Source organism: Phycodurus eques, chromosome 16 (genome assembly GCF_024500275.1).
Source record: "Phycodurus eques isolate BA_2022a chromosome 16, UOR_Pequ_1.1, whole genome shotgun sequence".
NCBI classification, from domain to species: Eukaryota; Metazoa; Chordata; class Actinopteri; order Syngnathiformes; family Syngnathidae; genus Phycodurus; species Phycodurus eques.
The window spans coordinates 12,224,925-12,251,945 of record NC_084540.1 but is presented as its reverse complement, the minus strand read 5'-3'; the positions used below and the strand labels follow the sequence as shown (position 1 = coordinate 12,251,945).

At 40.2% G+C, this 27,021-nt stretch overlaps 1 protein-coding gene across 1 annotated transcript in view; it reads right to left on the bottom strand.

The window, feature by feature from the left end:
* grin2aa (glutamate receptor, ionotropic, N-methyl D-aspartate 2A, a) overlaps positions 1 to 27,021 on the bottom strand; it is a 160,849-nt gene that overhangs the window by 11,454 nt on the left and 122,374 nt on the right. Inside the window, exons 6-12 of the mRNA XM_061700021.1 lie at positions 21,727 to 21,929; positions 18,732 to 18,903; positions 18,068 to 18,221; positions 16,603 to 16,728; positions 15,540 to 15,769; positions 11,032 to 11,192; positions 619 to 708 (exon numbers count right to left, since the gene is read on the bottom strand). Coding sequence (XP_061556005.1) covers positions 619 to 708; positions 11,032 to 11,192; positions 15,540 to 15,769; positions 16,603 to 16,728; positions 18,068 to 18,221; positions 18,732 to 18,903; positions 21,727 to 21,929 — 1,136 coding nt within the window. The remainder of the gene's footprint in view (positions 1 to 618; positions 709 to 11,031; positions 11,193 to 15,539; positions 15,770 to 16,602; positions 16,729 to 18,067; positions 18,222 to 18,731; positions 18,904 to 21,726; positions 21,930 to 27,021) is intronic.

Here is a 27,021-nt window from a genome sequence, read left to right as displayed (position 1 = left end):
CCCAAACAAATCTTCCTCCAATATTTCCAACAATGATTAAGGCACTACTGAGCAACTCTGCAGTATGTTTATGTGAGAGTGCATACAGCTATACCATTTAGGAAATGAACAATAAGCATATAATAAGAATAAGTTTCAATTTTAATAAAAAAATTTGATTGGGCATTAACTATTAGACTGGCAAGTTATTCAGTGGTAACGCATTCAAAACTTGAACTTTAATGCAAACTCCTGTGTTCTATGAACTAATGTTTTTGTCAATAGACGCAGGTGAATTCGCATCCTGGTGCATGTCGGTGAAGCTTGATAGCCTTATTAATCAATACCGTGAAACTTAATTGACTGATCCAACTGCAACCACTCTGACTGGACATACACAGAAAAGATACACATGAGGTACAGTTGATGTTAATTTTTGTATTGCCTCATAACAATGGATAGCATCTTTATGAAGATGGTGTTGGGATGTGTTTGTGTAAAATTAAAGAGAGAAAAATAAAGAATGACTAAAGTATATAATTATTTAAGTATGTAACCGAATTGGGAAACAAAATAGATTCAAGTGTTAGTCAATACAGCTGGGCAAAGTAAAAAAAACAAAAAAAACGGTTCGGTTACCCGCTGCCAATGGTCACCAGCTTACATCCCTCATCTCTGCCAGCCATGTAGTTCAACACTGCGGCATCATAGATGAAGGCATCCAGTTTACTGTAAGGAAGGAGCATCAGACAAAAGGAAAGGGATAAAGACAACATATGTGTGGAATCAAATTGTTTTTAGAGTGCGAATGACAAGAGAGAAACCGTCCAGAATGTTCTGTTTGTGGGGATCAATTCAGTGCTAAATCATCTGCAATAGGACTTCAATCCAACCGAACCGAAGAGAAAACAGAGGGGAGGGGCTGCAGTTTATTACACACACTTCACTGATAATAATAGGGCCTTGGAGGCACCTGGACAACAAACTTTAGACAAACCCAAACATTCACACCATCCTTTTTTGCTCTGCCTCTGCCTTTGACCTCTCTCTCATCTACACATACATCCACACACAGAATCGGGCCTGACATTTTCAGTGTAACTGATGCCATCACGAACACACACACACACACACACACACACACACACACACACAACCCTGCTAATAGTGTAGTGACCGCCTGGCATTTACGGATTGTCAGATCAGCCCTTTAACAAAGGCTCACAGGCAACAGTTAAGCTTTGGAATTAGCTTAAGCCAGCAATGGCTCCATAAAAACTGTGAGTGTAATGTGTGATTGTGTTTGATTATAAAAAAACAAAAACAAACGTGAACTTCCATCCATCCATCCATTTTCTGAGCCGCTTCTCCTCACTAGGGTTGCGGGCATGCTGGAGCCTATCCCAGCTATCATCGGGCAGGAGGCGGGGTACACCCTGAACTGATTACCAGCCAATTGCAGGGCACATACAAACAAACAACCATCTGCACTCACATTCACACCTACAGGCAATTTAGAGTCTCAGATTCATGCATGTTTTTGGGATGTGGGAGGAAACCGGAGTGCCCGGAGAAAACCCACGCAGGCACGGGGAGAGCATGCAAACTCCACACAGGCGGGGCCGGGGATTGAACCCTGGTCCTCAGAACTGTGAGACTGACGCTCTAACCAGTCGTCCACCGTGTTTGTATGTGCCCTGCAATTGGCTGGCAACCAGTTCAGGGTGTACCCCGCCTCCTGCCCGATGATAGCTGGGATAGGCTCCAGCACGCCCGCGACCTTAGTGAGGAGAAGCGGCTCAGAAAATTGATTGATGGATGGACGATTATTGTAAATAATACCAATATATTTAAAGGAGCCTTTCGGAACCCCAAGGGCACCATTTATAAAGTTAAGAAGAAAATCTTTAAAAGTAATGATGAGGCAGAGGACAGAGCCTGGCGGAGCACTCACTGTTGGGGAGGGGGCGGCGGGCTGTCAATATTTCACGAAATAAATAAGTATATTTAAGGAATGCAAAATTCATGGAATGAATACGACGTGGCGGCACGGTGGCCGACTGGTTAGAGCGTCAGCCTCACAGTTCTGAGGACCCGGGTTCAATCCCCAGCCCCGCCTGTGTGGAGTTTGCATGTTCTCCCCGTGCCTGCGTGGGTTTTCTCCGGGCACTCCGGTTTCCTCCCACATCCCAAAAACATGCATTAATTGGAGACTCTAAATTGCCCGTAGGCATGACTGTGAGTGCGAATGGTTGTTTGTTTCTATGTGCCTTGCGATTGGCTGACAACCAGTTCAGGGTGAACCCCGCCTCCAGCCCGATGATCCCCTAGTGAGGAGATGCGGCTCAGAAAATGGATGGATGGATGAATAGGACGTAAGTTTGCCCTTTAAGGGTAAGGGTAAACCAAGGGTAAGGGTAAGCCAAATGATTGAAATATGATAAAGCAACATTGACTCATCAGCAACTATTTTAGGTACAGATTTAAAAGCTATAGCTAAGGTGTACTTACAGAAACTTTCTTATATTATACAACCCCAATTCCAATGAAGTTGGGACGTTAGTGTTTAACAAATAAAAACAGAATACAATGATTTGCAAATCATGTTCAACCTATATTTAATTGAATACACTACAAAGACAATGTGTTTAATTTTCAAACTGATAAACAGGCAGGCCAGTCTAGTACCCGCACTCTTTTACTACGAAGCCACGCTGTTGTAACACGTGCAGAATGTAGTTTGGCATTGTCTTGCTGAAATAAGCAGGGACGTCCATGAAAAAGACATTGCTTGGATGGCAGCATATGTTTCTCCAAAACCTGTATGTAGCTTTCAGCATTAATGGTCCCTTCACACATGTGTAAGTTACTGTTAGAATAAATTTACATTTGTTATCCCATATTTACTCTTATAGTATTATACTGCATTTAGCAGTATAATGTTGATTGTATCATAAAAGTTGATGTTGTCTGTGAAGAGGACTGTGCCCTCATCAAAAGATAGTGGCTGGAACATTTTGCGGTCGAAGGTCAAAGGTTGAAGCAATCAGCGCTGATGAAGAACACATCTGCGCAATGAGTCATATATGTGATTGTTTTACGTTGCTGCTGTGTGTGCCCTTCTCTCAAGATAGCAACGTCTGTGTAACTAGGAACCGCCCTAAGAAAATAAAAAGAGAGGAATCGGCAGAATTTGTTCAGAGCGGTAGGAGATTGTAACTGCGAACAACTCTAACCGTTCTCCTCGCGAGTATATAAACCATCTCTTGTCTTCCTTCCTTGTTTATTGTTTATTAAATGTTCTAGGTTGTTTGAACCTGACAGTTACCCATGCCATTGGCACTAACACAGCCCCATACCATCACAGATGCTGGCTTTTGAACTTTGCGTCCATAACAGTCCTCTTTGGCCCGGAGGACACGACGTCCATAATTTCCAAAAACAATTTGAGATGTGGACTCGTCGGACCACAGAACACTTTTCCACTTTGCATCAGTCCATCTTAAAAGAGCTCGGGCCCAGAGAAGCCTGCGGCGTTTCTGGGTGTTGTTGATAAATGGATTTTGCTTTGCATAGTAGAGTTTCAAGTTGCACTTACGGATGTAGCGCCAAACTGTATTTACTGACATTGGTTTTCAAAAGTTTTCCTGAGCCCATGTGGTGATGTCATTTACACATTGATGTCGTTTTTTATGCAGTGCCGCCTGAGGGATCGAAGGTCACGGGCATTCAATGTTGGTTTTCGGCCTTGCCGCTTACATGCAGTGATTTCTCCAGATTCTCTGAACCTTTTGATGATAATATGGACCGTAGATGATGAAATCCCCAAATTCCTTGCAATCGTACGTTGAGGAACATTGGCCTTAAACTGACTATTTTCTCACGCACTTGTTCACAAAGAGGTGAACCTCGCCCCATTTTTGCTTGTGATTGACTGAGCAATTCAGGTAAGCTCATTTTATACCCAATCATGGCACACACCTGTTCCCAATTAGCCTGTTCACCTGTGGGATGTTCCAAACAGGTGTTTGATGAGCATTCCTCAACTTGTTTTCTTTTTCTTCTTTTTTGCCACCTGTCCCAACTTTTTGGGAACATGATGCAGCCATAAAATTCTAAGTTAATGATTATTTGCTAAAAACAATAAATTCTATCAGTTTGAACATTAGATATCTTGTTTTTGTAGTGTATTCAATTAAATATAGGTCGAACATGATTTGCAAATCATTGTATTCTGTTTTTATTTATGTTTAACACAATGTCTCAACTTCATAGGAATTGGGGTTGTAACAATATGTGCTAAATTGTTGTAATTTGCAGCTTCCCAGCACCATAGTGATGCTGGCACTGGATATGGTGGACAGGTACACCTAAAGCTGTGGCTGGTGAGTGACTAATAGACATTGAAAATGTTAATAATTTACACAAGAATTCAGTACCTGAAAAAAATAAAATAAATAAAAGAAGCAACCAATGAAGCTGAAGGAATTTCAGGGTTGGGAGTCAGAAATGAATATCCATGATGGCATTGACTCACAGCCATAGAACATTCATTCAGTATAGCTGAAATAACCACTTCAGTTGAGGATTACTTTCAAAGAGAAGCTCTGTAAACATGTTTGAGGATAGGGCCATTTGGGATGACCCCTCTTCACAGTGGGTAATTGTGTGAAACTGTGGTCAGATCCATTGTTTCCGGTCCAGAGCACAGAGAAAAATAACCACCCAGGCTGTTATTATGTCAGCTTGTGTCTTCTTGGGAAATGAGTTACCTTTCCCAAGAAGACACAACCTGAGCACATATGTGATTCCACAATTAATTCAAAACAGGACATTTCAGAACAATATAGGCTTCCATCCAAATGATGTCTCCACCAAGGACATTCAAGCACAGCTAAAGTTCAAGACACATGCACGCACGCACACACAAACAAACAGGTTGCAGTTCCTTGAAAGTTCTGCTCCAATATTTTACATAGCAATGTGTTTGGTAGGTTGTGTCATGCCCAATCACATCTTGCTTGCTGAAAGCATTCAATCGAGATCATTAAGTTTATTCATAGAGGTTATGAAGGCATTTTTTAAAAACTATTTTATATGATTAAAGTTTTAAATTATTGTGAGATTTGTTTTTTGTTATTTTACAAACATGATTAGGTAAAGTCCCATTTACGATGTAGGTCTTGCTGATGGAGAAATTTCAATCTGTCCCTCTTAGAGCATCTGTCCCTCTTAGAGCATATTCTACGAAAATATTAAATATTATATATATATTATAATATAATATTATTATTGTACGAGCCTCAATGTGAATTCACTTACACGTGTCTGTTCTTTTAAAAACCCAATGTTTTCTGACTTTCCTGAATTTTGAGCGACTTAGGCTCCAAAGTATGATCAAATGATTTAAAACTCCCCTTCCGCATAGTTTTAGTTCTTCCGGCTGTAGCAGATTGCGCGTGTAAAGCCTGTCAGCATTATGTGTGATCAGAGCTAAATCAGCCATCGAGCCTTAAACAGTTGAATGGCGCAGCATTGCTCATCTGCTAATGCCGCCAAATAGAATTATCAATGAGGGAATTACTACACATGCAGACCCACCAGTTAGTTGTTCGAGTGCAGATACGCAAGCATACATGTTTACTTCATAAAGGCTTTTGCTTAGAGCTTTGCCTGTTTATGTGATATGATTTGTGTGACATAGATACAGTAGGGGTTTATGTCTCGATCGCTCATGTATTACTTATGACTAATTGATGATAGAAAACGGGCTGAAAAGACATAAAACAGATTATGAAATATATCCTGCCGTGAATATTCTCATTCATCCAGGTCAGTCCAATTGCGATCGATTCATTGCCATAAGTATCCAATACAGAAATCCCTTGTTTATTGCGGGGTTTAGGTTCCAGACCACTCTCATAATAGGTGAAATCCACGAAGTAGAAACCACATATTTTTTATATTATTTATTAGTCTTTACAGGATCGGGACTTTTGGGGCCGATCACCAATCAGCGAGTTTAAAAAAACAATAACTGATCACCGCTCCGATCACAAGATGGAGCAATGTGTCTATTTAAATGACCTGTTCATTTACTGTATATACTTGTGTACTTCCATCCATCCATCCATTTTCTGAGCCGCTTCTCCTCACTAGAGTCGCGGGCGTGCTGGAGCCTATCCCAGCTGTCATCGGGCAGGAGGCGGGTATACCCTGAACTGGTTGCCAGCCAATCGCAGGGCACACACAAACAAACAACCATTTGCACTCACATTCACACCTACGGGCAATTTAGAGTCTCCAATTCATGCATGTTTTTGGGATGTGGGAGGAAACCGGAGTGCCCGGAGAAAACCCACGCAGGCACGGGGAGAACATGCAAACTCCACACAGGCGGGACTGGTGATTGAACCCGGGTGCTCAGAACTGTGAGGCTGACGCTCTAACCAGTCGGCCACCGTGCCGCCCACTTGTGTACTTAAAAATTATATTTACAATAGATAATGTATCTTTGTTCATCTATTTATGCCAGTGAGGCATAGTGACAGACAGAATAAATGAATGGTCTTCTATTAGATGGCAGGAAGTACATACAGTAATTAATGTGTCCACTTTTTGTGACATTTCTCTTTGTTGGTGTGCCGTGAGATTTTTAAATTGTAAAATATGTTCCTTGGCTCCCTAAAGGTTGGAAATCACTGCTCTAGTCAGGTCAGGTTAAACCAACATTACAACACGACAGAACAAATGGGTGCTAACTTTCTGTAATTAAATTACTTTATTGTAGTTAAATTACTTCACCCACACCGAAACTTTAGAGCATGATTCAACAAAACGGTAGCATGTTTACGCGCAACCGATAGTGCTAGCACTAGCTTGCTAGGCTACATAACGTGTTGCCTGCTTGTGAGCCGTATCATATTAAAAGAAGGGGAACATACCATACCTTAAGCAAGCCTTAAACGAATGTCCTCTCCTGTCCTGAGCACCGGTGACCACCAACACATGTTTTTCCCCATTTTGTTCTTACAATACAGTCGGCGCAATCCACACCACGGTAACGTGTGTATCCGGTCGCATTTGACTTGACAAGATAAAGCCCAATGATCGTAAAAAACGGGATGCGGTGGTATCGGAATACATGATTTTATTGCAGTAGTCTGACATAGTGCAATCGTGAAAGAGCAATTTTGTCTTGTAGTTTGATCCGGGAATTACGTGTTGTCTGTCCCACACCGCCCACATGTTTTAATAACTATTGGCTGTCAGATATTTACAGTGCTATGTCACAAAACACACGACAAGGCTAAAAATAAAATAGCTTTTAGATTAAAATATGCTGTGCACGATGGCGACTCTGAGTCAATCAATGACGTCATTGATCGGATCGGCAAATTATGAAAGCTGATCAGCATAAAATGCTAAATATCAGCCGATACCAATCAGGCCGACCAGATCGGTGTAAAGTCTATTAATTATACATATTTTAAAGCTGTATGTACTTCCCCAGACTCTTATTAAGCTTCCCCACACTCCCATTAACCTCTACCTTATACCTGTAAACATTTTCTATACTTTGAAACACCTTTTAAAGTCTTAAACAAACAGTAATGCACAGTATTACTGCACACTGTGTACATTTTATTCTTTGTAGTAAGTGTTTTAATGACTTACTTTTGTCTTCATTTTTTTTAGTTTTAATGTTTTAGGCTAGGAAGCGTTTATTTAGTTTATTAGCATACACTCAAAATCCCGCGATATGGTGAATTATGTGCAAGATGATCATGAAAAAATTAATAAAATCGCAATGCAGTGAGTCCGCCATAGGTGAACTGCGATATAGCAAGGAAACACTGCATATTATTTTGGATTCACATATGCTTGTATAAAGTCACCACTATTTATATTTTGGATCATTCTACCACTCCCATTTCATTCTTCCCACTCTACCCTCATCTTTAATTTCTCTTTTTCCTTCTTTTGTTGGTACCCTCTACGCTAACCAGTACCATTTTCCTTTTCTCCACTCTACAGCTCTCCACCAATTCTTCAATTTCACCAATCAGATAATTTGCCCTTGACTTCTAGCACCGCACTACCGATAACCCCATGCACCCCCTTTCTTCCTTTTCCCATGGGATGGTGGGATGATTTCACACCTGTATTTTCTCTTCTTCCTCTCACCATCTTTACCTTGAATCTTCTAGCCATGCAACCACTCAAATCTTCCAATATGTGCATGGTTCACTGTGTTATAACCCTTAAACACACCCACCTCTAACACACATACACACAAGCAAAAAAGTGTGTGTGTGTGAGTGAGTGTGCACCCCCCACATCCACACACACACACACACACACACATACACACACACACACACACACTGCAGCCTGTCCCATTAGAGAGACCAGGCACTAAAAATAGATCCTGCTGTTCCCAGTGAGGAGTCTCATTCATCCCCAGTCTCAAAGGAGCTGTCACATACGTAACAGCAAGCACACGCTCAGACTTGCAATTACACACGGACACACACCCGCACACACCCTTTGTATTCGTGAGACACTTGTGGAATCACACACATGAGCCGGTTCCTCCTGATAATTTAGGCATTTTTTAAAATTGGTTATACTAGAGCTGTGTGATATATTATTAATTGTAGTGTAATATAAAAACGTTTTTCATACAATATAACTCTTTGTTATTTTTCAAAATGTTTATTTTCTATTTCCCTTGCTGCTAGTCAGGTAATCCTGTAGTTTCTTTTCCTCTGGTTAATAATATGCTTACATCAAGCAGAAAGGGCTCCAATGCCCACCCACAGCAGACTACGTAGAAACGCGATGGCCCAAGGGCAGCCTCGCCTGGCGAACAAACGGCCGAGCCACAGGGAGCAGAGCCGGGGGCTGCGAGGTGTGTTCTGAGTTCGATGATCAATGTGTCCTGCAATGGACTACGTGGAACTAAACAATGTACAGTAAATGGTATTGTTTGTGTTGCCTTTGGGGGAAAGAATCAATCTTTTTTCAAGGCTTATACTAGGCTCTTTACTCTGCAAGGCTATGAATACACATATGTTAGATTACAGGGGAACTAAACCCAAGCTGTCAAAACTTGGTTATATTTTAAACGTGCATATCTTCTTCATCTGATGGTGTTTACTAGTGCTACGAATGAATGGGAAGGAGGTAGAATAAATTCTCGAATTAAAAAAAAAAAAAAAAAGATGAGAATGAATGCAAAAATCTGAATTTTCACATTCAAATGAAAACGAGTCAATGTACTTTTTTATTCTGACAAGTGCTACTATGCCTTTGTTTATTTCCGCCGGCATTTTGACTTACTGTGCATCGCTTCCCCACATGAACACATTGTGGATTCACCAAGAGTGGAATAAAGTTTTTTAAAAAAAACAAACAAACAAAAAAAAAACGGGGTCACCGCTGAAGGAGGATTGCTTTTTAGCCTAGCTCTCCAATGAGCTCCACGGAAACATGGAAGCAGACATGTGGCCATCGCTGGATAGGGCAACCGCGATGGCGAATTTGATGAGAGAATGTTGATCCAACACAGTGTGTTGTGAAGCTACTGTGGCTAGGTAACCAGCAGGCTACCTAGAAAGGCGGCAGTTTGGTCCAGTCGGTGAGGATTTATGGCTCGGACGAGCAGCGCAAAACAGACCATTCTACCTGTGGCCAAGCTATGGTCAGAAATCATGATTAAAATAAGCCATTTTAAACTCAAAAGAAAAACTTTTCTTTAGGGAGACGCAGCTAAAACTCATCAGTCATAAGTCAAAACGGCATACTCTCATCGGTTCAACAGATAGTAGTTTTCAAATAATCAAATTGGATTTTTCATTTGCTGGACTATTATTTTGGAATAATACAAGCAGCAACAACTCGAATGGATTCGTTATTCGCTCGTGTACATCCTCACGAATAGCGAGTGGGGTTATAGACCCCAAGTCCGAGCCATACTGTTTACTTAAATCTACAAAGTATGCATTCTAAAAAAAAAATTTAAAACAGCACATCTACTCGCCTACGGGGGCTGCCATGTTGACATCTTTTCACAATTTGCAAAAAAATGTGACATGTAACAGCCTTTCCTGCATGCTTTATTGATGAACAAAACCAGTCAAGAGTTGGTAAATATTCAGCAAAGACAAGCTATATGACTGTTTCAGAATAGAGAAAAGTGACAAAAAGCAGCAGTCGTACAGTCTCATGTCGAATTTTCATTAAACTTGAGCGGTCTGATTAAAACCATGGTATTTTCTCAATCATTCAAAAGAATTACTATGCATTTGGCTGCCTACTTTTAGCGTTCGTTCCCTCTCCTGTCTTTCCTTTTTTTCTGGCAGCCACGTGTACCACCAAGACTGCATCCACGAATGAGTCGCTTAGCAGTCAGTTCTTACCAGGTGGAATGAAACATTTTGCATTTTTCCAAGGTGGGTGTAGGTAATAGTCTCAAAACAGTTTTAATTTTATTCAAGCAACCTTATTAATGAACTTTCACAGTAGAAGTGATCATAACATTTATGACTTTAGTTTTTAAAACTGACATATTTAAATAAAGAAAATATCCTCAAACCTTAACAAAAGCCCATGGCCCTGGTACACCATTCCCATTTGGAAAAATAAATTCAATACTGTATATCTTTTTTACTAAGGAAAATGACAAATAGTCATCTGATTACCAGTCTGGAAATAGTAATGTTAGATTACTTGTTAAAATTGGTTATATTGCATTACTGGCATAACTGGTTATCGGGGTATAAAATTACCTATATTGGGATATAAAATTGTGTCTATATCACACAGCTCTAGGTTATGATAATAAATCATCAGTGTTTTTCTGTTTATTACTAAAGGAATATGCGTATGGGCTCATATAGGCTATGCAGAGTGATGCCTGTGTTGCTGGAAAATAGTTTTCATTAGTTTGATTGTAATCAGGAGCATAACTTGTCTACTCTTGCCTAGAACAAATCATACCAGATCATCTTGCAGACACACAAACACTCGCATACAATGTCTCCATACCCAGATTTCAGGCTGACAAGTGCATCCTGAACTCCTGTTTGGTGATACTTCACCATGTACTGATGCATGGAAGGATAGTTCTTCCTGATGTTCCTCTCAGTAGATCCGTTTGGAACTGTGCCGAAGCGGAATGGAGGTGAGTAGGCATACGGGTTCTGAAACTGTAGAAAAGAACAACATCGTACGAGGAAAATGGTACAAAAGATTGATTTGAGCATGGTGTGTCTAATTGGTTTGACAGTTTGTTACATTCATGTCTTCATTGATGCCATTAGCACTGAGCATAGATTCCTGAGAACCAGTAGTGGAAGACAGCACAGCTTTCTTGTCCTTGGAAATGCCCCGACTCTACCGCTTCTCATTGGTGCATTTTCCATCAAAGTAATATTTAATGCAGTGATTATATTCCACAGAACCAAACACTTTTTTTGTTTTTTTTCTCTTTTGGTGAGAAGATGCTAAACAAACCTATAAATCACCTTTAATTAGCACACACACCCTATTGTTTTTCCATGCTGCCTCACATTTTCCTTCCAATCTCGACGGTCAAAAGCCATCCGCACTGGACAAGCTAGGTCTTAGCTTTATGAGTTGAGAAGGTGGGATGAGGACACGATGAGAACCAGAGCAGAACCTGATTTGTCAAAGTATTGCACAACTAATTTTGCCCTCATAATTAAAGAACTCAGACATGACGACTTTTGTATTATACAATATTGCTATTGTAATTAATATTGCTTCTCAGTGGTGCTTTGCTCTCATTTTACACAACATTCCTTTCATGTTTTTTTCATTTCGCCTTGGTCTACTTTCTTCCTGCAACCATTATGCAAGTTCTGCTGTTATGTAAGCAAATGACTCCCTTTGTGAACGTTTGTCAATCTGCGCCTCTGTCGATGTTGAGGCAGTCTGTTTTTACTGCATACTACATCTCCTGTATCAGTTTAAAGTGTTTGAAAGGGATTGGAGCCAAACACTAACTTTCAATGGCTGCACTGAGGTACAACTACCTTGTTCCAATACAAGGTCTGTACAAAAACATCTGAGTCAACAAACACGTTTGGAATCTGTTAGCGTGGTATCAATTTAACAACATTTGTTATTACTGTCGTTGTAGTTTGCAGCGGTGTAGAACTTAACTGCATGTACAATATATTGAAAGCTGTTTACATTGTGCTGCAGTGCAGTTATAAAGTAACTTGTACCAGTGTCAATTTAAAACTCATTGTTGTTGTAAAGGTACCTTGGATAGCGCTTTTGTGTGTGATCTCATTAAGTTTGTGAGTGTATGTAATGTTGTGGCCCATGGGTATATCTACTACATGCTATCAGAGATATTGTATACCAGAGACACACACATACTTATGTTGAAGATCTAGCACCCCTCTATTGTTTCATTAGATTAGCCTTAAATTAGCGTAGCACCCAAATTGGTACTGTTTGCAGGAACCAGGATCTTGAAAGAGTGAAAAATATATAATAACCAGAATGCAATGCTGTCTTTACTTTTCACGATCCCTGGGCACACTCAAGATGGAGGAAAGTCATCACCAAGCTGGGGGGCATTCATAAGACAGCCTGCAGAAGATACTAGCACCCTAGTAAACACAAACTCTTTCCTCTATAAAATCTTACTGTAATTATTGGCTCAACAATATATACAAATACAGTCTCAATGGTTGCCATTTTTATGAGGGGGAATAACACAGCTGTGGTTACACGTGAATCCTGTTGTTGTTTGAAATTGTTTGCAGCCGTGCATTCAGTTCAATCAATCAATAATTTTGGAGAAACGCATACTGTACTGAATTCCAATTTTTTATTTGTTGTGAAAAAGATGGCACGGTGGTCAACTGGTTAGCACATCTGCCTCACAGGTCTGAGGACCCAGGTTCAAATCCGGCCTCGCCTGTGTGGAGTTTGCATGTTCTCCCCGTCCGTGCCTGCGTGGGTTTTCTCCGGGTACTCCAGTTTCCTCCCACATCCCAAAAACATGCATGGTAGGTTAATTAGCGACTCAAAATTGCTTGTAGGTGTGAATGTGAGTGCGAATGGTTGTTTGTTTACATGTGCCCTGTGATTGGCTGGAGACCAGTTTAGGGTGTACCCCGCCTCTCGCACGAAGATAGTTGGGATAGGCTCCAGCACGCCCGCGACCCTAGTGAGGAGAAGCGGTACGGAGAATGGATGGATCATGGATGTTGTGAAAAATAATAATGTCACGAGTTGAATTGTCCTTGAGGAAGACAGTATAACTGTATTTGGTGTGTAGTGTGGAATAGAAAAAGAAAAAAGTCAGTGTATGACTAGTCTTGTGTGCCAACATTTTACACTACACCTATATTGGTCAGGCGTTGGCTGAGCAAAATGAAGCAAAAAAAAAGAAGAAAAAACAGAAACGCTGTGGTGATAAGAATAAGAGACCTGACTCCATTCAAGTCTAACTTTTGTAAGCCTTAAAAAAAGAATGAGACCTATTTTCTGGTGAGTAGATGTCTGACCTTTCATCCCCGAGTGGCTCACACTAAAAGCATTTTTAAGGGGCGGGGGGGGGTTGTTAGAATCACTGACCAGTTGCTCACAGGTGAATTTTTCTTGTCGTATTGCAGGTCAGACACAGTTTGTTGTTCAGTCTTGCTTAGCAAATGTGTTTTAAATAGCTTTTTACCCTTTATTTTACTGCCTTTTTGGCTGATCCTCTCTGCTTGACTACATCTTGTTTACTCTCGCCCCCCATATCCCTTTCCTTTCTCGCTATCAAAATATGGCCCATGTCTGTCCGCCTGTTGTCTTGTACCCTCTTGTGTGTCTTGGCCTTTGACAATTCCTCAGTCCCCCGCCCCCCTGCCAGTGGCTGCAGCTATCCCTGCACCTCTTCCTTGAATGTTGTCCCCGTCAGTTGACAATCTCACTTGTCTTGTTAAACACATTTGGCTTGACCTTCTGTTTTCTTTTGGGTATACAAATATGTCTATTTTGTAATAGTTTGACTTTTTCATAATCAACAAATTGGGGGAATATAAATATCGCAAAGACAAAAACAGATAGAAGACAGTACAGATATTAAGACAAACAATTAAAGGACATCTAAACTAAATTAGGGCTGCATGATATTGAAATAAAAATGACTGCGATTTTTTTAAACCTACGATATACCGTATATTGTGATGTAAAATAATACAGGATCAATGTAGGGAAAGTTAATTTTCTAGGCAAACTAGTTCAAAGTTAATTGTTCCAAAAAATTAATTAGTTCACTTCATAGTTCATAATTAAAATTAATAATTCCATAGTTTTTTTTTTCCCCCAATACTTTGCTGACCGGCTATTACTCTCAAAATACTGGCCTTTCATTTCCCCAATGTTGCCATCCATGGAGTCCACAGTCGTAGCCAGCTGCAGCTTTTACCCGACAATGTCAAAATGTGAGGAAAAACTCACTTGAATTGTATTTTTTTTAAAATGAGGAATTAAAACAAAAACAGGACTTTTGTCCTTAATTAACACAGTATGACAGGAACGATGGTGAAAGGACGTTGATAACTTTGGATTCCTTGCAGCTCTGGCTGACTATATTAACAAAATTATTTATCTACTCTTAAATTACAAAATAAAATAAATTCCATATTATGACAGCGTGATGGTACAGTGTTTTAACTAAAGCATTTTGATACGAATAATTTTCCTAGTAAGCCATATTTACAATTACCGTATTTTCACGACCATAAGGTTCACTTAAAAGTCTTAAATTTTCTCCAAAATGGACGGGGCGCCTTATAATGCGGGGCGCGCCTTATGTGTGCACCGTGTTCCAAAATCTGTAAATGTTGTTGTGTTACTTTAATGAGCGCTCCGCTTGACTGACTGGGAGCATTTCCTGCTGACACGCTGCTTATATAGAGAGAAGGCGGACGTGACTGAGGACAGCATGCGGACATAAAGGGGGAAGGGTGCGCGTTGACAGAGGACGCTAAAGACACGCCCCCAGTAGGTATATAGTTCCGCTATGTGCATTGGTTTGGTAGTAGTATCACAATTAAAATGTCATCTGTTGTGTCATCTGTTGTGTCGGCTCAGTGATAAAGCTGTCTGCACTATGTTTTTAAAATTGAGAACACAGCATATGAAACATAAATTTTAATCTAATGACAATTGTCAATTGTCCACAGTCAGTGACTTGGGACTTGCTTGAGACTTGAAGGTTATGACTTGAGACTTGCTTGTGACTTGCACATATGGGACTTACTCCCTCCCATCTCTGCACACTAGCAGCTAGTAGCTAGCCAGCTGCGGCCGTGGAGCTGTGGGCTTGAAGCTAGTTTCTTCTTTTTACATGGATGAAAACGATTGGTTGGGTCCAAATCTTATGTTAGCCAATCACTTGCTGTGGAGGTTCATGGATCGCAAACTATTTCCGACTTCCCCGTAACAACGGAACACACGTCAACTGCCCGTAACAAAATACAGCCAAACCACAATACTTGGGCTCTCAGCTCACTGTATTTTACCTTGTTGTCAGAAAGCCCAGTGACTTGGTCGACAAACTCCTCCTGGATCATGAAAGCGGCCAAGTTGGCAGTGTAGGAAGCCAGGAAGATGACAGCAAAGAAGGCCCACACAGACACGATGAACTTGCTGGTCGTTCCCTTTGGATTTTGCACCGGGACAGAGTTGTTGAAGACGAGACCCCAAAGCAGCCACACAGCTTTACCCATGGTGAAGGAGGGGCCATGGGGGTCTGATGGCAAACATAGATGAATGATAAGGTGACGGAGTGATGTATCCTATCGTTATTTTACACAAGAGTAGTAGTCTAGGCATTACATGAGTACACTGTATTCATCATTGTGCATAGATCTATAGTTTGATCTTTCTAGTGCTTATATCAAGATTGTTCCTGTATGCGGCATAGCAAGTCTCGTATTGAAGCAATGGAGGAATAATTTAGGCAACATGATTTTACTACTTGGCAGTCTCCAGCAACAGGCATTAATTCAGACCTAACTACTTTGATGTTAAGGTGGTGGCTGTAAAAAATGAAGCAAAAGGAAAAACATGCAAGGCAACATGTTTGGTGTTGGACCATATTACAATTAAAAAAATAACATTTGTAATGCATTACAAAACCATACATACTTTCTCAACATGAATAAAAATCTGGAATCAGTTTATTGTGTGGTCTTTGTGGCCATAGTGTTTGTTTTTTCCTTTTTTTTTTCTTTTTTTTTTTTACAAGGCAGTCAATGGTTAAATAGTTTGATGACGGAAATCTAAACAATGCAATATTTGAACCATGTATCCATAATTGATAAATTTTCAATCAATTTCTTCTGATGTTATTTCAAGAGGTACCAGGTTTTGCATGTTAAGTTAGAGTTTGGTTTGGTTTATTCGACAAATCACTTTGCAATACATGTCATGCATTACAAAACAGAAGTGACGGATAGCTCAATAAAGTCATTGATGTATTTCTATTGGGGTTCTTGGTCTAAGATCATCAATGCTTTAGTTTACCTTGGCATAGTCTTTTGTGTGCACACAATGTATAATATCATGTGTGCGGATGATTACCTTTTCCTTGTGCCAGGTTTCTGTTGAAGCCGAGAGGACTGATGAATTCAAACATGAAAACAGCCATTGCAGTCACCAGTAGGAGCATCACAAACATCATCACCCACACTGATGCACTGAATGGCTCTAAGAGAGGGCAAGAGTGACATAAAATGACAGGGATTAGTATTACACGTTGAGTCACAATTTCAAACATTACACATCACATCTTGTGATTCATGCTCCGTCTCATTCTGCCTTTCCATGATCTGAATGAGGAAATCAATTACGCACACAAGCTGAGTAAAGTGCTACATTGAACAAGTAAGTTTGCAGGCAAAGCCCAAAGCTCTGTGTGTATACTGTATGTGTGCATGCGTGTATATGCAGGCAGATCACTGGTTTGACAGTGTGACGAGATATACGAAGCCCTGGTGTCAGCAGATCTGTCCTCCCTCTGAGTCAACAACACCACTGCAGAGTTAAAGCAAGCCTATAACGTATGGCAAGAGGGGCTGCATCACTTGCAAGAACAAGAACGCATTGGCGAGGAGCCACCATGGGGCGTTCCAGCTAAGCCCTTTTAATTGCCACTTTCACGCCAGTCTGCTACATACATGTTAAGTGTGTGTGTGCGACTTCATGCTGGGATGAGCAGCCATAAACCTGAGCCATGAGCTTTTGCACTTCTCTGCCTATCAGCTGGCTGTGCGTCTTACCAGCCTAAGAGACTGTGGCCTCATGTGCAGTGAAGATTTATATTTTTTTGTTTGTTTTTTTTCAAACTACAATCTGGGTGCAAATAGTACAAACTAATGGTATTTTTAAATCATATACCTGTCAAAATGAAAACAGATTCACAAGTAATCAAATCTCAGCCAAAGCAGCATGTTGAGCAAAACTGTATGGACATTTTAACCAATCAGAAGCCTGAAGAGGTTCCCAGAAAAGGCTCAGTAGTAATGGCAAAGCAAGGGGTGGACTGATAGTGAAATGGAAATACTCATGAATATCAAACTGGAAAATAAAACTGACAACATTATGAACAATCAACAAAGCAAAAATAGATACTACCGGTAATTGGATACACTATGGTGTCATATAAACAAAAAAAACAAAAAAACACAAAGCTAGTTTTGAAACTCATTACCCTGGGTGCAGTTTATAAAAGATCTGTTTTTCAGTGACCTGAATTGCTCTTTGTGTGAAGAGCTGAGGGATTTTTTAAATATTTGTTTCTATTAAAAACACAGTATAATCCCTCTCAGGAGGCACTGTGTACACAAGTAGGTGTTGAGCTCAATCCCACAGATAGGAGAGCAAGTATCGACTGTTGGGTTACAGAACCGGGCTGTGTTGTCAGCTTTGTATCACAGAGAAAACTCACCTCCTAAATGATGACACTTGCACATTCACACAAACCAAAAAAGATATCTCTTCTAAACCATTCTCTAAGGGATTAAACAACATAAAAAGTCATGCTTACCAAGAAAGGCTGATGGGGACACAGTTCCATTACTACGGGACACCATGACACTGATCCCAGTTTCCACGAATGGGACGGAGAAATCGATGACCTCAGAACGCTCCTCATTGATCGTCAGAGAACCGACGGCCATGACGGCTTTCTTATAGACCACCTTGAGGGGTGGAAGGGCAGAGGTGGTGGACAAATGATGAAGGCCGAGAAATGAGCAAGGTGAAAGGAAGTTTTAGGAGTGAAATGTAAAGAATAGGAAAGGGGTTACATATTGATAAAAATGAAAAGGATCATGGAGGAGCGCAGAAAAGAAGAACGTGCATATTGTTACAGTGGGAATGAGTCACTGGAGCAACTTGTAAAACAATGACAATAACTATCAATCAGCACTGAAAAGTTCGAGCTTGAACATAATTGTTATTTACTCTGCGATAGACTGCACAAAATCAATATGCAAATTGGAGTCACAATAAATGTACAAATAATGCCTGCCATGAAATATATATTAACAAAAAAATTAGCTGGGTTAAATAGACCTCTGGGACTTCAGACTATAGCAATTATTTGAAGATAATTATGTGGCAATAGCTATGATTAACAGTTGGCTTCCTCATCTGAGAATATTATCATTCATTGTTATCTGTGTATTGCAGTCAAATGTGCCTCTTACCTCTCCCACCATCCCATTCCAGACATTGTTAATCTTCTTTCCATGTTTTCCATTGGTTACTAGGTACAGGTCATAGGTGAACTTGACGTACTTGGCTATCTTCTTCAAAATGTCAATGCAGAAGCCTTTACAGCACTTCTTGATGTATATCCCACCAGCCTCAGTTGTGTTGCTGCAGAAACAAACATTGATCACGTTAACTGATTATTGTGAAAATCTGCTGCTTTTACTAAAAAACAGACAGACAACGGTGTGGAGTCCCTTGATTGAAATCAGCAGAGATAACCTTTAACCCAAAGTACCCAGAGAATCTTGGATTGATTATTGTTAGCAGGATGGTTTTTCTGACACAAGAAAATAATCATTTAAAGAAGAATATTTGTTGAAGTGGTTGAACCTGTCAGAGCTGTGACAAGCAAGATATCAACATGACTTTTGACCTTGGCTAGTAAAGTATTACTACAGTAGATGGCTACATTATGTAGTTGAAGTGTGTAAATACAATGTAAACTTTACTACCATTCCCTGAGGAAAAATGAAGTCAGGATCCTACGCATCTCACTTGATATGAATACCATTATATGAACGTCAATTTGTACAACACCCATTATCTCTGCTGATGGAAAACACATTAATCTACTGACTTCTGTTGCTTTTTCATATTAAGAAATGATAATCCTTCTAACTTTCTCTCACTAACTCTCGCTTTAGGATAGCACTGTAACCTCAGACCTTTCACCATCTGTGAGCGCACGCAAGCTCTGTACATCAACTTTCAGCCACCTGGGACTCTCATTTAACATTTAGATGTGTGCTAATTAGGACAATATAACCTTGTCTTTAAGTTTTGCGAACTGAACAAAAGGAAGGATGAGAGGGGAAAAAAAGTCTTACACATTCAATCATGACTCTACAGTTACCTTTGGAATTGGAACACTGTCACTTAAGAGGATTTATGTTGTGTTGGAGAGAAATGAGGAGTGAAAAAAACACTAGCCAAGTCTTCCTTCCGCTGCAAACTCAGTTGTTAAAATCACTTGCTGTCAATGTGTCAACAATAATCTCAACCAAAATGACATTGTTGCCTGTTCTTAGTTTTCTTGTGATGCAATAGTTTAGAAAGTGGTAAGAGGAAGGACTATATCATAGTTTAACCAGAGGAATCTTTAAAACTTGTACAAGACAACAAGATTCCCTCAGGTAAGGTTGTTATAATTTGTTGTTTATGTAGGTTGTTTTAACTTTGGTTCTGTACTGTTGTTTCCAGGGATCTATAAGAATTAATTAAACTAACATATCTCTTTTAAAAATGTGAGATTTACTTGACAGATTTTGGATGAGTTCTCTTGCGAGACCATATTTCTATTACAGTTGGTATCTTAATGAAAACTAACTACTATTTATAACAATACAGTGAAAGTTAGTGACTTAAGGACCAGGGTTTTCTGATATAGAGTGGACCCCCGCAAACTCAACAAAAGATGCAGGTACAGAGTTAACGTAAAGTATATTCTAGGATTGTGATAGATGCACTGATGATTGTAGTGGGCACATTTAGACAGCTGGTGGGGAGCATGTGATGTTATGGAGGCTCTTTGTGAAGTTACCAGGCCAACTTGATATAGAACCACTAAAAGCCTCAGGGGTCTCCAGGGAGGACAGAGTAGTGATGTGTATGTCGGTTGTTCTTAGGCCCAGCCTGGACGAGTGAATTTGTGATTCTGCATGCATGAATAGTCCTCTACCCCCCTGATCCCAACCCAACAACAACCCCCTTACTGTGTACTTCCCTGCATCCATCCCCTCTTCTTCCAAATGGGCACTGCAGATGCCTCAGTGGGAATTGTGCTATGGGAGGCAGAAATCCACTGCACTGTGTGAGTGGACATGTGGCAAAAGCGAGTGTATATCAGATTGACTGTCTGTGTGTGTGTGTGTGTGTGTGTGTGTGTGTGTCGCTCCTTGGAGATGCATTATTCTCCGCCCTACTTCACAGTGATTCTGGATGAAAATCTCTCTCGGCCTCTTCCCTGGGACTCCATTACAGCTTAATCAGCTGTGAGGTGTGTGTGTGTATTTATGTGTGTAGTTCTACACACTAATGTTTTATACACATGGATAGGTGTGTTGTGTGGGCAACAATCTTCAGAGAGCCTGCATGTGTGTGCTCCAGTGGCAAGAAGTAATATTGTGGTGCCATCAAATAAAGGCTTTGATTACGTATCAGCGACACGGTGGACGGTTAGAGCGTCTGCCTCACAGTTCTGAGGACAGGGGTTCAATCCCCGTCCCCGCCTGTGTGGAGTTTGCATGTTCTCCCCGTGCCTGCGTGGATTTTCTCCGGGCACTCCGGTTTCTTCCCACATCCCAAAAAACATGCATGGTAGGTTAATTGACGACTCTAAATTGCCCATAGGTGTGAATCTGAGTGCGAATGGTTGTTTTTTTGTATGTGACCTGCGATTGGCTGGCAACCAGTTCAGGGTGTACCCCGCCTCCTGCCAGATGATAGCTGGGATAGGCTCAACCACGCCCGTGACCCTAGTGAGGAAAAGCAGCTCAGAAAGTGGATGGATGGATGGATTACGTATCATCCAAGCCATGGTGTGCTGCACACATTCACTGTCACACTCGTAATGTGTAGCCTTGGAGAATGGAGCGTAGCAAGACACAGGCAATATAGGGGTGGCAGATAGAAAATTGGAAAGGAGGAAGTAAATTGCTGAGTTCAGCAGTCACCTTCTTTTTTTGGATGGGGGTGTGGGGTGGGTGTTTGGGTGACAAGTTGCTGCATAGATCATTCTCCACTCATCCCAGGGAGGGAACACAAGAGAGCATAAGGACCCAAGTGCCAAAGGATAAGTAGGATGGATTTTTTTTCTGCATACTGTTCATCAAATAATTTACTGGCTGTGACTATTAAAAACAGAGACAAGGACACAGGATTGCTAAGAGTTGGAAAAAAAATTAAATACAATAAAAAAGTCACACGTACTCTTTGATATGTTTCCTGCAGGGCACAGAGTTCCTCATGCAGGTACCGGTCAGTCTCTCGACATCCTCCACGATGACAAATGGCTTCTCCTCTAATGTGACGATGGACAAGTGGTTGTCGTCAAGTTCAGCATCGCCAAAGGAGTTGAAGCGTGGCCACACTGGATATTTCAGTGTCAGGCTCCCATTGTCCAGCTTCCCCATCTGCGGGGATGAAGGAGTGCAGGATACAAGCGGTGTTAGAGTCATAGATGATCTGTGTTGAAATTAACATTTTGGGTTTTGAGAGCTGTTGTGACCGCATCCCATTTAACTGAGGGTAAAGTTTAGGTTGTAAAGGTAATTCTGATGCTTTATTTGATAGTTTTGCCATTAGGGGTACCATATGGGAAATAAATGCTAGAATGACACAAAATAGGGCGGAGACCTCCCCAAAGGATCGGCAGCTTTGTGCATTAAAACTCATCTCCACCATTTGACAAATTAAGGACAATGTCTACAGAAGTCTCACAATAATCTTGGAACACAAACAAAAGTGCCTAAAATGTTTGCCAATTATCGGAAGCTAGATATTTATCGAGGTTATCACCAAAATTCATTAGATATCAAGGATATATTTTGCATAATCCTGCTGAGCAACTGTATATGTAAGTATAGCAGAACCTAATGCACCTAAAGTCATCTAATTTAGAAAAAATTTAGTTTGACAAGAGTTCCTGACTGGATTCAAATATAACCTCCGAGATGGAGATTTAATTCCTATTATTTATTTAATCAAGAAGATCTACGTCTCAAACAGGAGTCCTCACACTTTTTTATAGTTAGGCCCCTTTATATTATCAGACAATATGGTATCGTTCAGAACATATAAATTGGGTTGGACCGACGTGATCTAAGATCACTGACTGGAGAACAGCATTGGCCACAAAATATGTCAGACACGAAAGAAAAAGAAAGTTCCACATTTTGAAGCAGTGCTGGTTAGCCACTGTTTGATTTTTAAGGTGATTAAATTTGTTTTTAAATTGTTGTCTTTATTACATATTTTCACCAGCCACCACTGCTCACGACTAGGGTACATGTACAACAGAAAGAAGCATTGTGTATAAATTGTGTTATAAGTTGTGTTTTTGTATCTGTGATGTATAGAGTGGGTTTGACGACATGATATGTTAATAATTTAGAAAGTTTTCAGAGCTGCAATGTCATAGATTCCCTTATGGATGCTCTCTTCCCACTCACACCTGACTTTATATGTAACGCGTGCGTATATGGTGTTTGTTTACTTATGTTTGTGTCAAGGAAGCGAGAAGAGAACCGGCACAAGGCAAAAAAAAAACAAAAAAAAAACTTTGCTGGACTCTCAATTATTAATGTTACAGGAGGCAGAAAAGGCAAACCTTGCTTTCACTCACTCCTATTTAAAACATATTTCTTACCCATGTTCCTTTCTCAATTCAGTTGTCGTAAGCATTGGCTTATTTGTCATTTTGTGCACAGACTTACACACACACGTGGCTGCATAAGTGTGACTAATCAGCAGTGAGTGTTTTTCATCTTCATTTTTATTTTTTGCCTTCTGTGATCAAATTGAACACAAAAAGAAAGGTTACTATATACCATGCACTCATACTTTGGTCATTGAACATACATACATACATTGTGTGTGTATATACATACCGGTACATACATACATCGTGTGTGTGTGTGTGTGACACTCTCTTTAACATTGCTGTTTAGCCTGCATTGGTAAATCATGTGTAGGAAGTGAAATTAGCATTTTAATTGTTTTGCTTTAAGTGGTTTTCTATCCTCTGACAGGGATTAGGGATGCCACAGTCAGCTGCCGTAGACATCTCTCGGTATCTCAGCATTTGTGTCTGTGCGTGTGTGTGTGTGTGCGTTTATAGGGTGTGGGGTGGATTGTTTTGGACAGTACACTAAGGTGGCATGTGCTCCGTTTCTTGTACGTCACCTTCTTTCTCCAGAGAAGGGCTGCATTTATCTAACAGTTTCCCCACAGTTGATTTGCATTTCACAAATTAGTGCGCACTTGTATGTACACAGCCTTGTGAATGCATGTGTGTCTCTTTAACAGCAAGACAAACAGTAAATGAATGGAAAAGTGCTTGTGATAAAGGAATGAGTAGATGACCAATATTATAGGATTGTTGTATGACAAAGATAAATCTGGGAGCAACATAACTAAAACAACAACAATTCAGCAAACCGTTTCAATTTGCCATGTATAGCAGAGTTTTTAACAACATAAGCATTTGTGTCGATGTTAGACTCCTATTATAACGGCTTTTCTAGGAAGTGAAGCAAAATACATTAAGTGGAATTTCTGTGAGAAGTAATGTACTTCATAATATATGTCATTTAATTGTACCTTACATAATTTTTTTAACATAATGAAGGTGAAGCAGCAATACATACGGGTATGTAAACACACCATCTAGGTACCCCTGGGCAATCGTTTCTAATAAATGAGCTGAATTGCCTTTCAGATCAAAATTATGTGAGCGATAATACTATTAAATTATGGTAATAATCTTGTCAGATAGGTATTCATTTAGTAATATTTCATCAATGTAGTGGTAATTTGCAGTGATGTATAACAGGACTGCATCAAACTGCAAGGTGTTTTGACTATTGAACATTGCCCTCATGCGGTAAGAAGATAACAAAATGTAAATTTTATCTCTCTGACGGTGTCAACTGAGCATGACACAGTCCTGATTATTAAAGTGAACCAAATGTTGTAAGTGTACATGAAACTCAAACTGTATTCATTATTTGTCGTATGCTCACATATCAATCTAAAGCAAGTACTGTATGTTCACCTAGAAATACCAAACCTCACGATATTCCGATTTAATTTCACATCTCAGTGGGAGTTAAACGTGGAAAGGGGAAATGGTTGAGTATAGATGAAGCGAAACAGCTGAATTCAGCAATGAATTCTGCTTTCCTGTCCCCCTGCCCCTCTTTTCCTCCACTTCTCTCTAATTAGAGAAAGAGGGGTTATAAATTACTGCCCGGAGAGGACAAGCAAAAGAAGAAGATGCTCTCAATCGACTGAGTGCGCGCGCATCAGAATGCTCAATCTCCAGACCTGATATTAAGCACATGCAGTGCTTGGAGAGCAGAACGGTGTGAAACAGAGGCCACCATGAGGTAACGATGACAGGACCCCGATGGATTCATGCATTGTGATATCATAGTGTATTGTCACACCCACACAGATTTTGAGGATTTTAGTGATGTGTTGACGATTTGCCTCACAACAACTTGACTTAGCAATGCTGAAAAGCCTTTGATTCAATTCACTTCTTGCGCATATGCCAACATTTCATACGTTCTTCACTGTTGCTCTCGTTCCACCACCCCTCCTCTTTGCGCTTGTGGTTTGTTTGACCTATACAAACACATTCTCAATCAAGCACATCCCTGCTGAACATGAGAGCGAGAACACTAAAGACAACAAGGGATCAGGGCGCTTTTCATGGTGCACCTTCTGTGCACACGTCTCACTGGGAGAGTAATCGCTGTGGCAATTTACATTATGGGAGAATGAGTCCCTAATAGCGTGGGGAAAAGCACTCAGTCATAAAATAATATCTGTCACTTCTGACAGACAAAATTATGTCGGGAAAATAGAGCTTGCGCTTCCTCTCCTACACTTGCTCTGTGTGTGCATGCATGTGTGCTGGCGTGTGTGTGTCTGAGAAAGCGAGCGATACAAAGCTGCATGGAGGAAGCACGTGCATGTCTGTGTGCAAAGTAGATGTGAAAACGAGGGCAACAAGAAAGCAGATGACAAAATGGTGCAGTGCAAGAAATTTGAACCCATGATGATCTATTTTTTTAAATGAAGATTTTTCTTTATTAAGATGCATAAACTCTTGATGTCTTCAATGACTAGGAATTGTGCATCTATGCATATACACAGAGGCTTTTGCAAGTTTCTTCTCTGTGATCTTTCAAGCACAAATCCCATGCCGTCTGAAATAATTATTTTGCAAACTGGCTGCTAAACACTGCAACAGTTCCATAAGCAATTTACAGTACACACTCCATCTACTCGACAGGAATGAAACAAAGTCCTGGTTTCAATCAGTAAATAAAGTTAGGTTAATCAAGCTATATTAACTCCATATTAACTCCAGCCATCCATCCATTTTCTGTACCGCTTATCCTCACCAGGGTCACGGGCGTGCTGGAGCCTATCCCAGCTGACTTCAGGCGAGAGGCGGAGTACACCCTGAACTAGTCGCCAACCAATCACAGGGCACATATAAACAAACAACCATTCGCACTCACATTGACACCTACGGACAATTTCGAGTCTTCAATCAACCTACCACGCATGTTTTGGGATGTGGGAGGAAACTGGAGTACCCGGAGAAAACCAATGCAGGCACGGGGAGAACACACAAACTCCACACAGGCGGGGCTGGGATTTGAACCCCGGTTCTCAGAACTGTGAGACAGATGTGCTAACCAGTCGTTCACCGTGCCGCCTAACTGACTACTTCTACTACTAATAACAATAATATTATACTTTCTGCCATGAAAAGAATCAAAGACAATGTTCTTTGACATGTTATTATTATTAAAGATTATAGTCAAATAATATTAATTCAACAAATTCAAATTAAAAAAATATTAACCAAAGAGAAAAAAATGCTGGTTTATTTAATCTATATCAGGTTGCTCTAAAATACTGTATGTATTATTTCCAGTTCCACGTGAGATATAGTAACACAGCAGCAATTTTCTAATTGGGGTCCAATTTGACCCGAAGTGAAAGTATCTAAAGTGGATAGAAAATAACTCCAAACATAAATTAGTGGGGTGGCGGGGGGGACTTTTTTTGGATCATAAACATATTTCAAAACAAAAATATTCTGTCCTATTCACGTAATCAAAATATAAGACAATTATGAAAAGGGTTCAAAAGGACCCTGCATGGCATGGTTTTGTACTGTATTTAAAATATGCCGGTAGAATGAATGTCAAATAATTAATAAAATAATTATATTACTTTGGAAATTCAGATTTTTCTTTAGATAATAAACACATTTCTTAACAATAAGAGCTTGTGTCTTCTCCAGTTATTAAACAATAAAAGCCAGTTCTCAAAAGGGTCCAAACTTGGCATGATTTGTATGTAAAATACGTCAGTAGGATGAAGGTTAATCAATAATTATTAAAGTGCTTTAGTATTTTACATTTACATTTATAAATTGATAGAAACATCTTCCACTTCCTTCAGTTTATCTTTCACTTT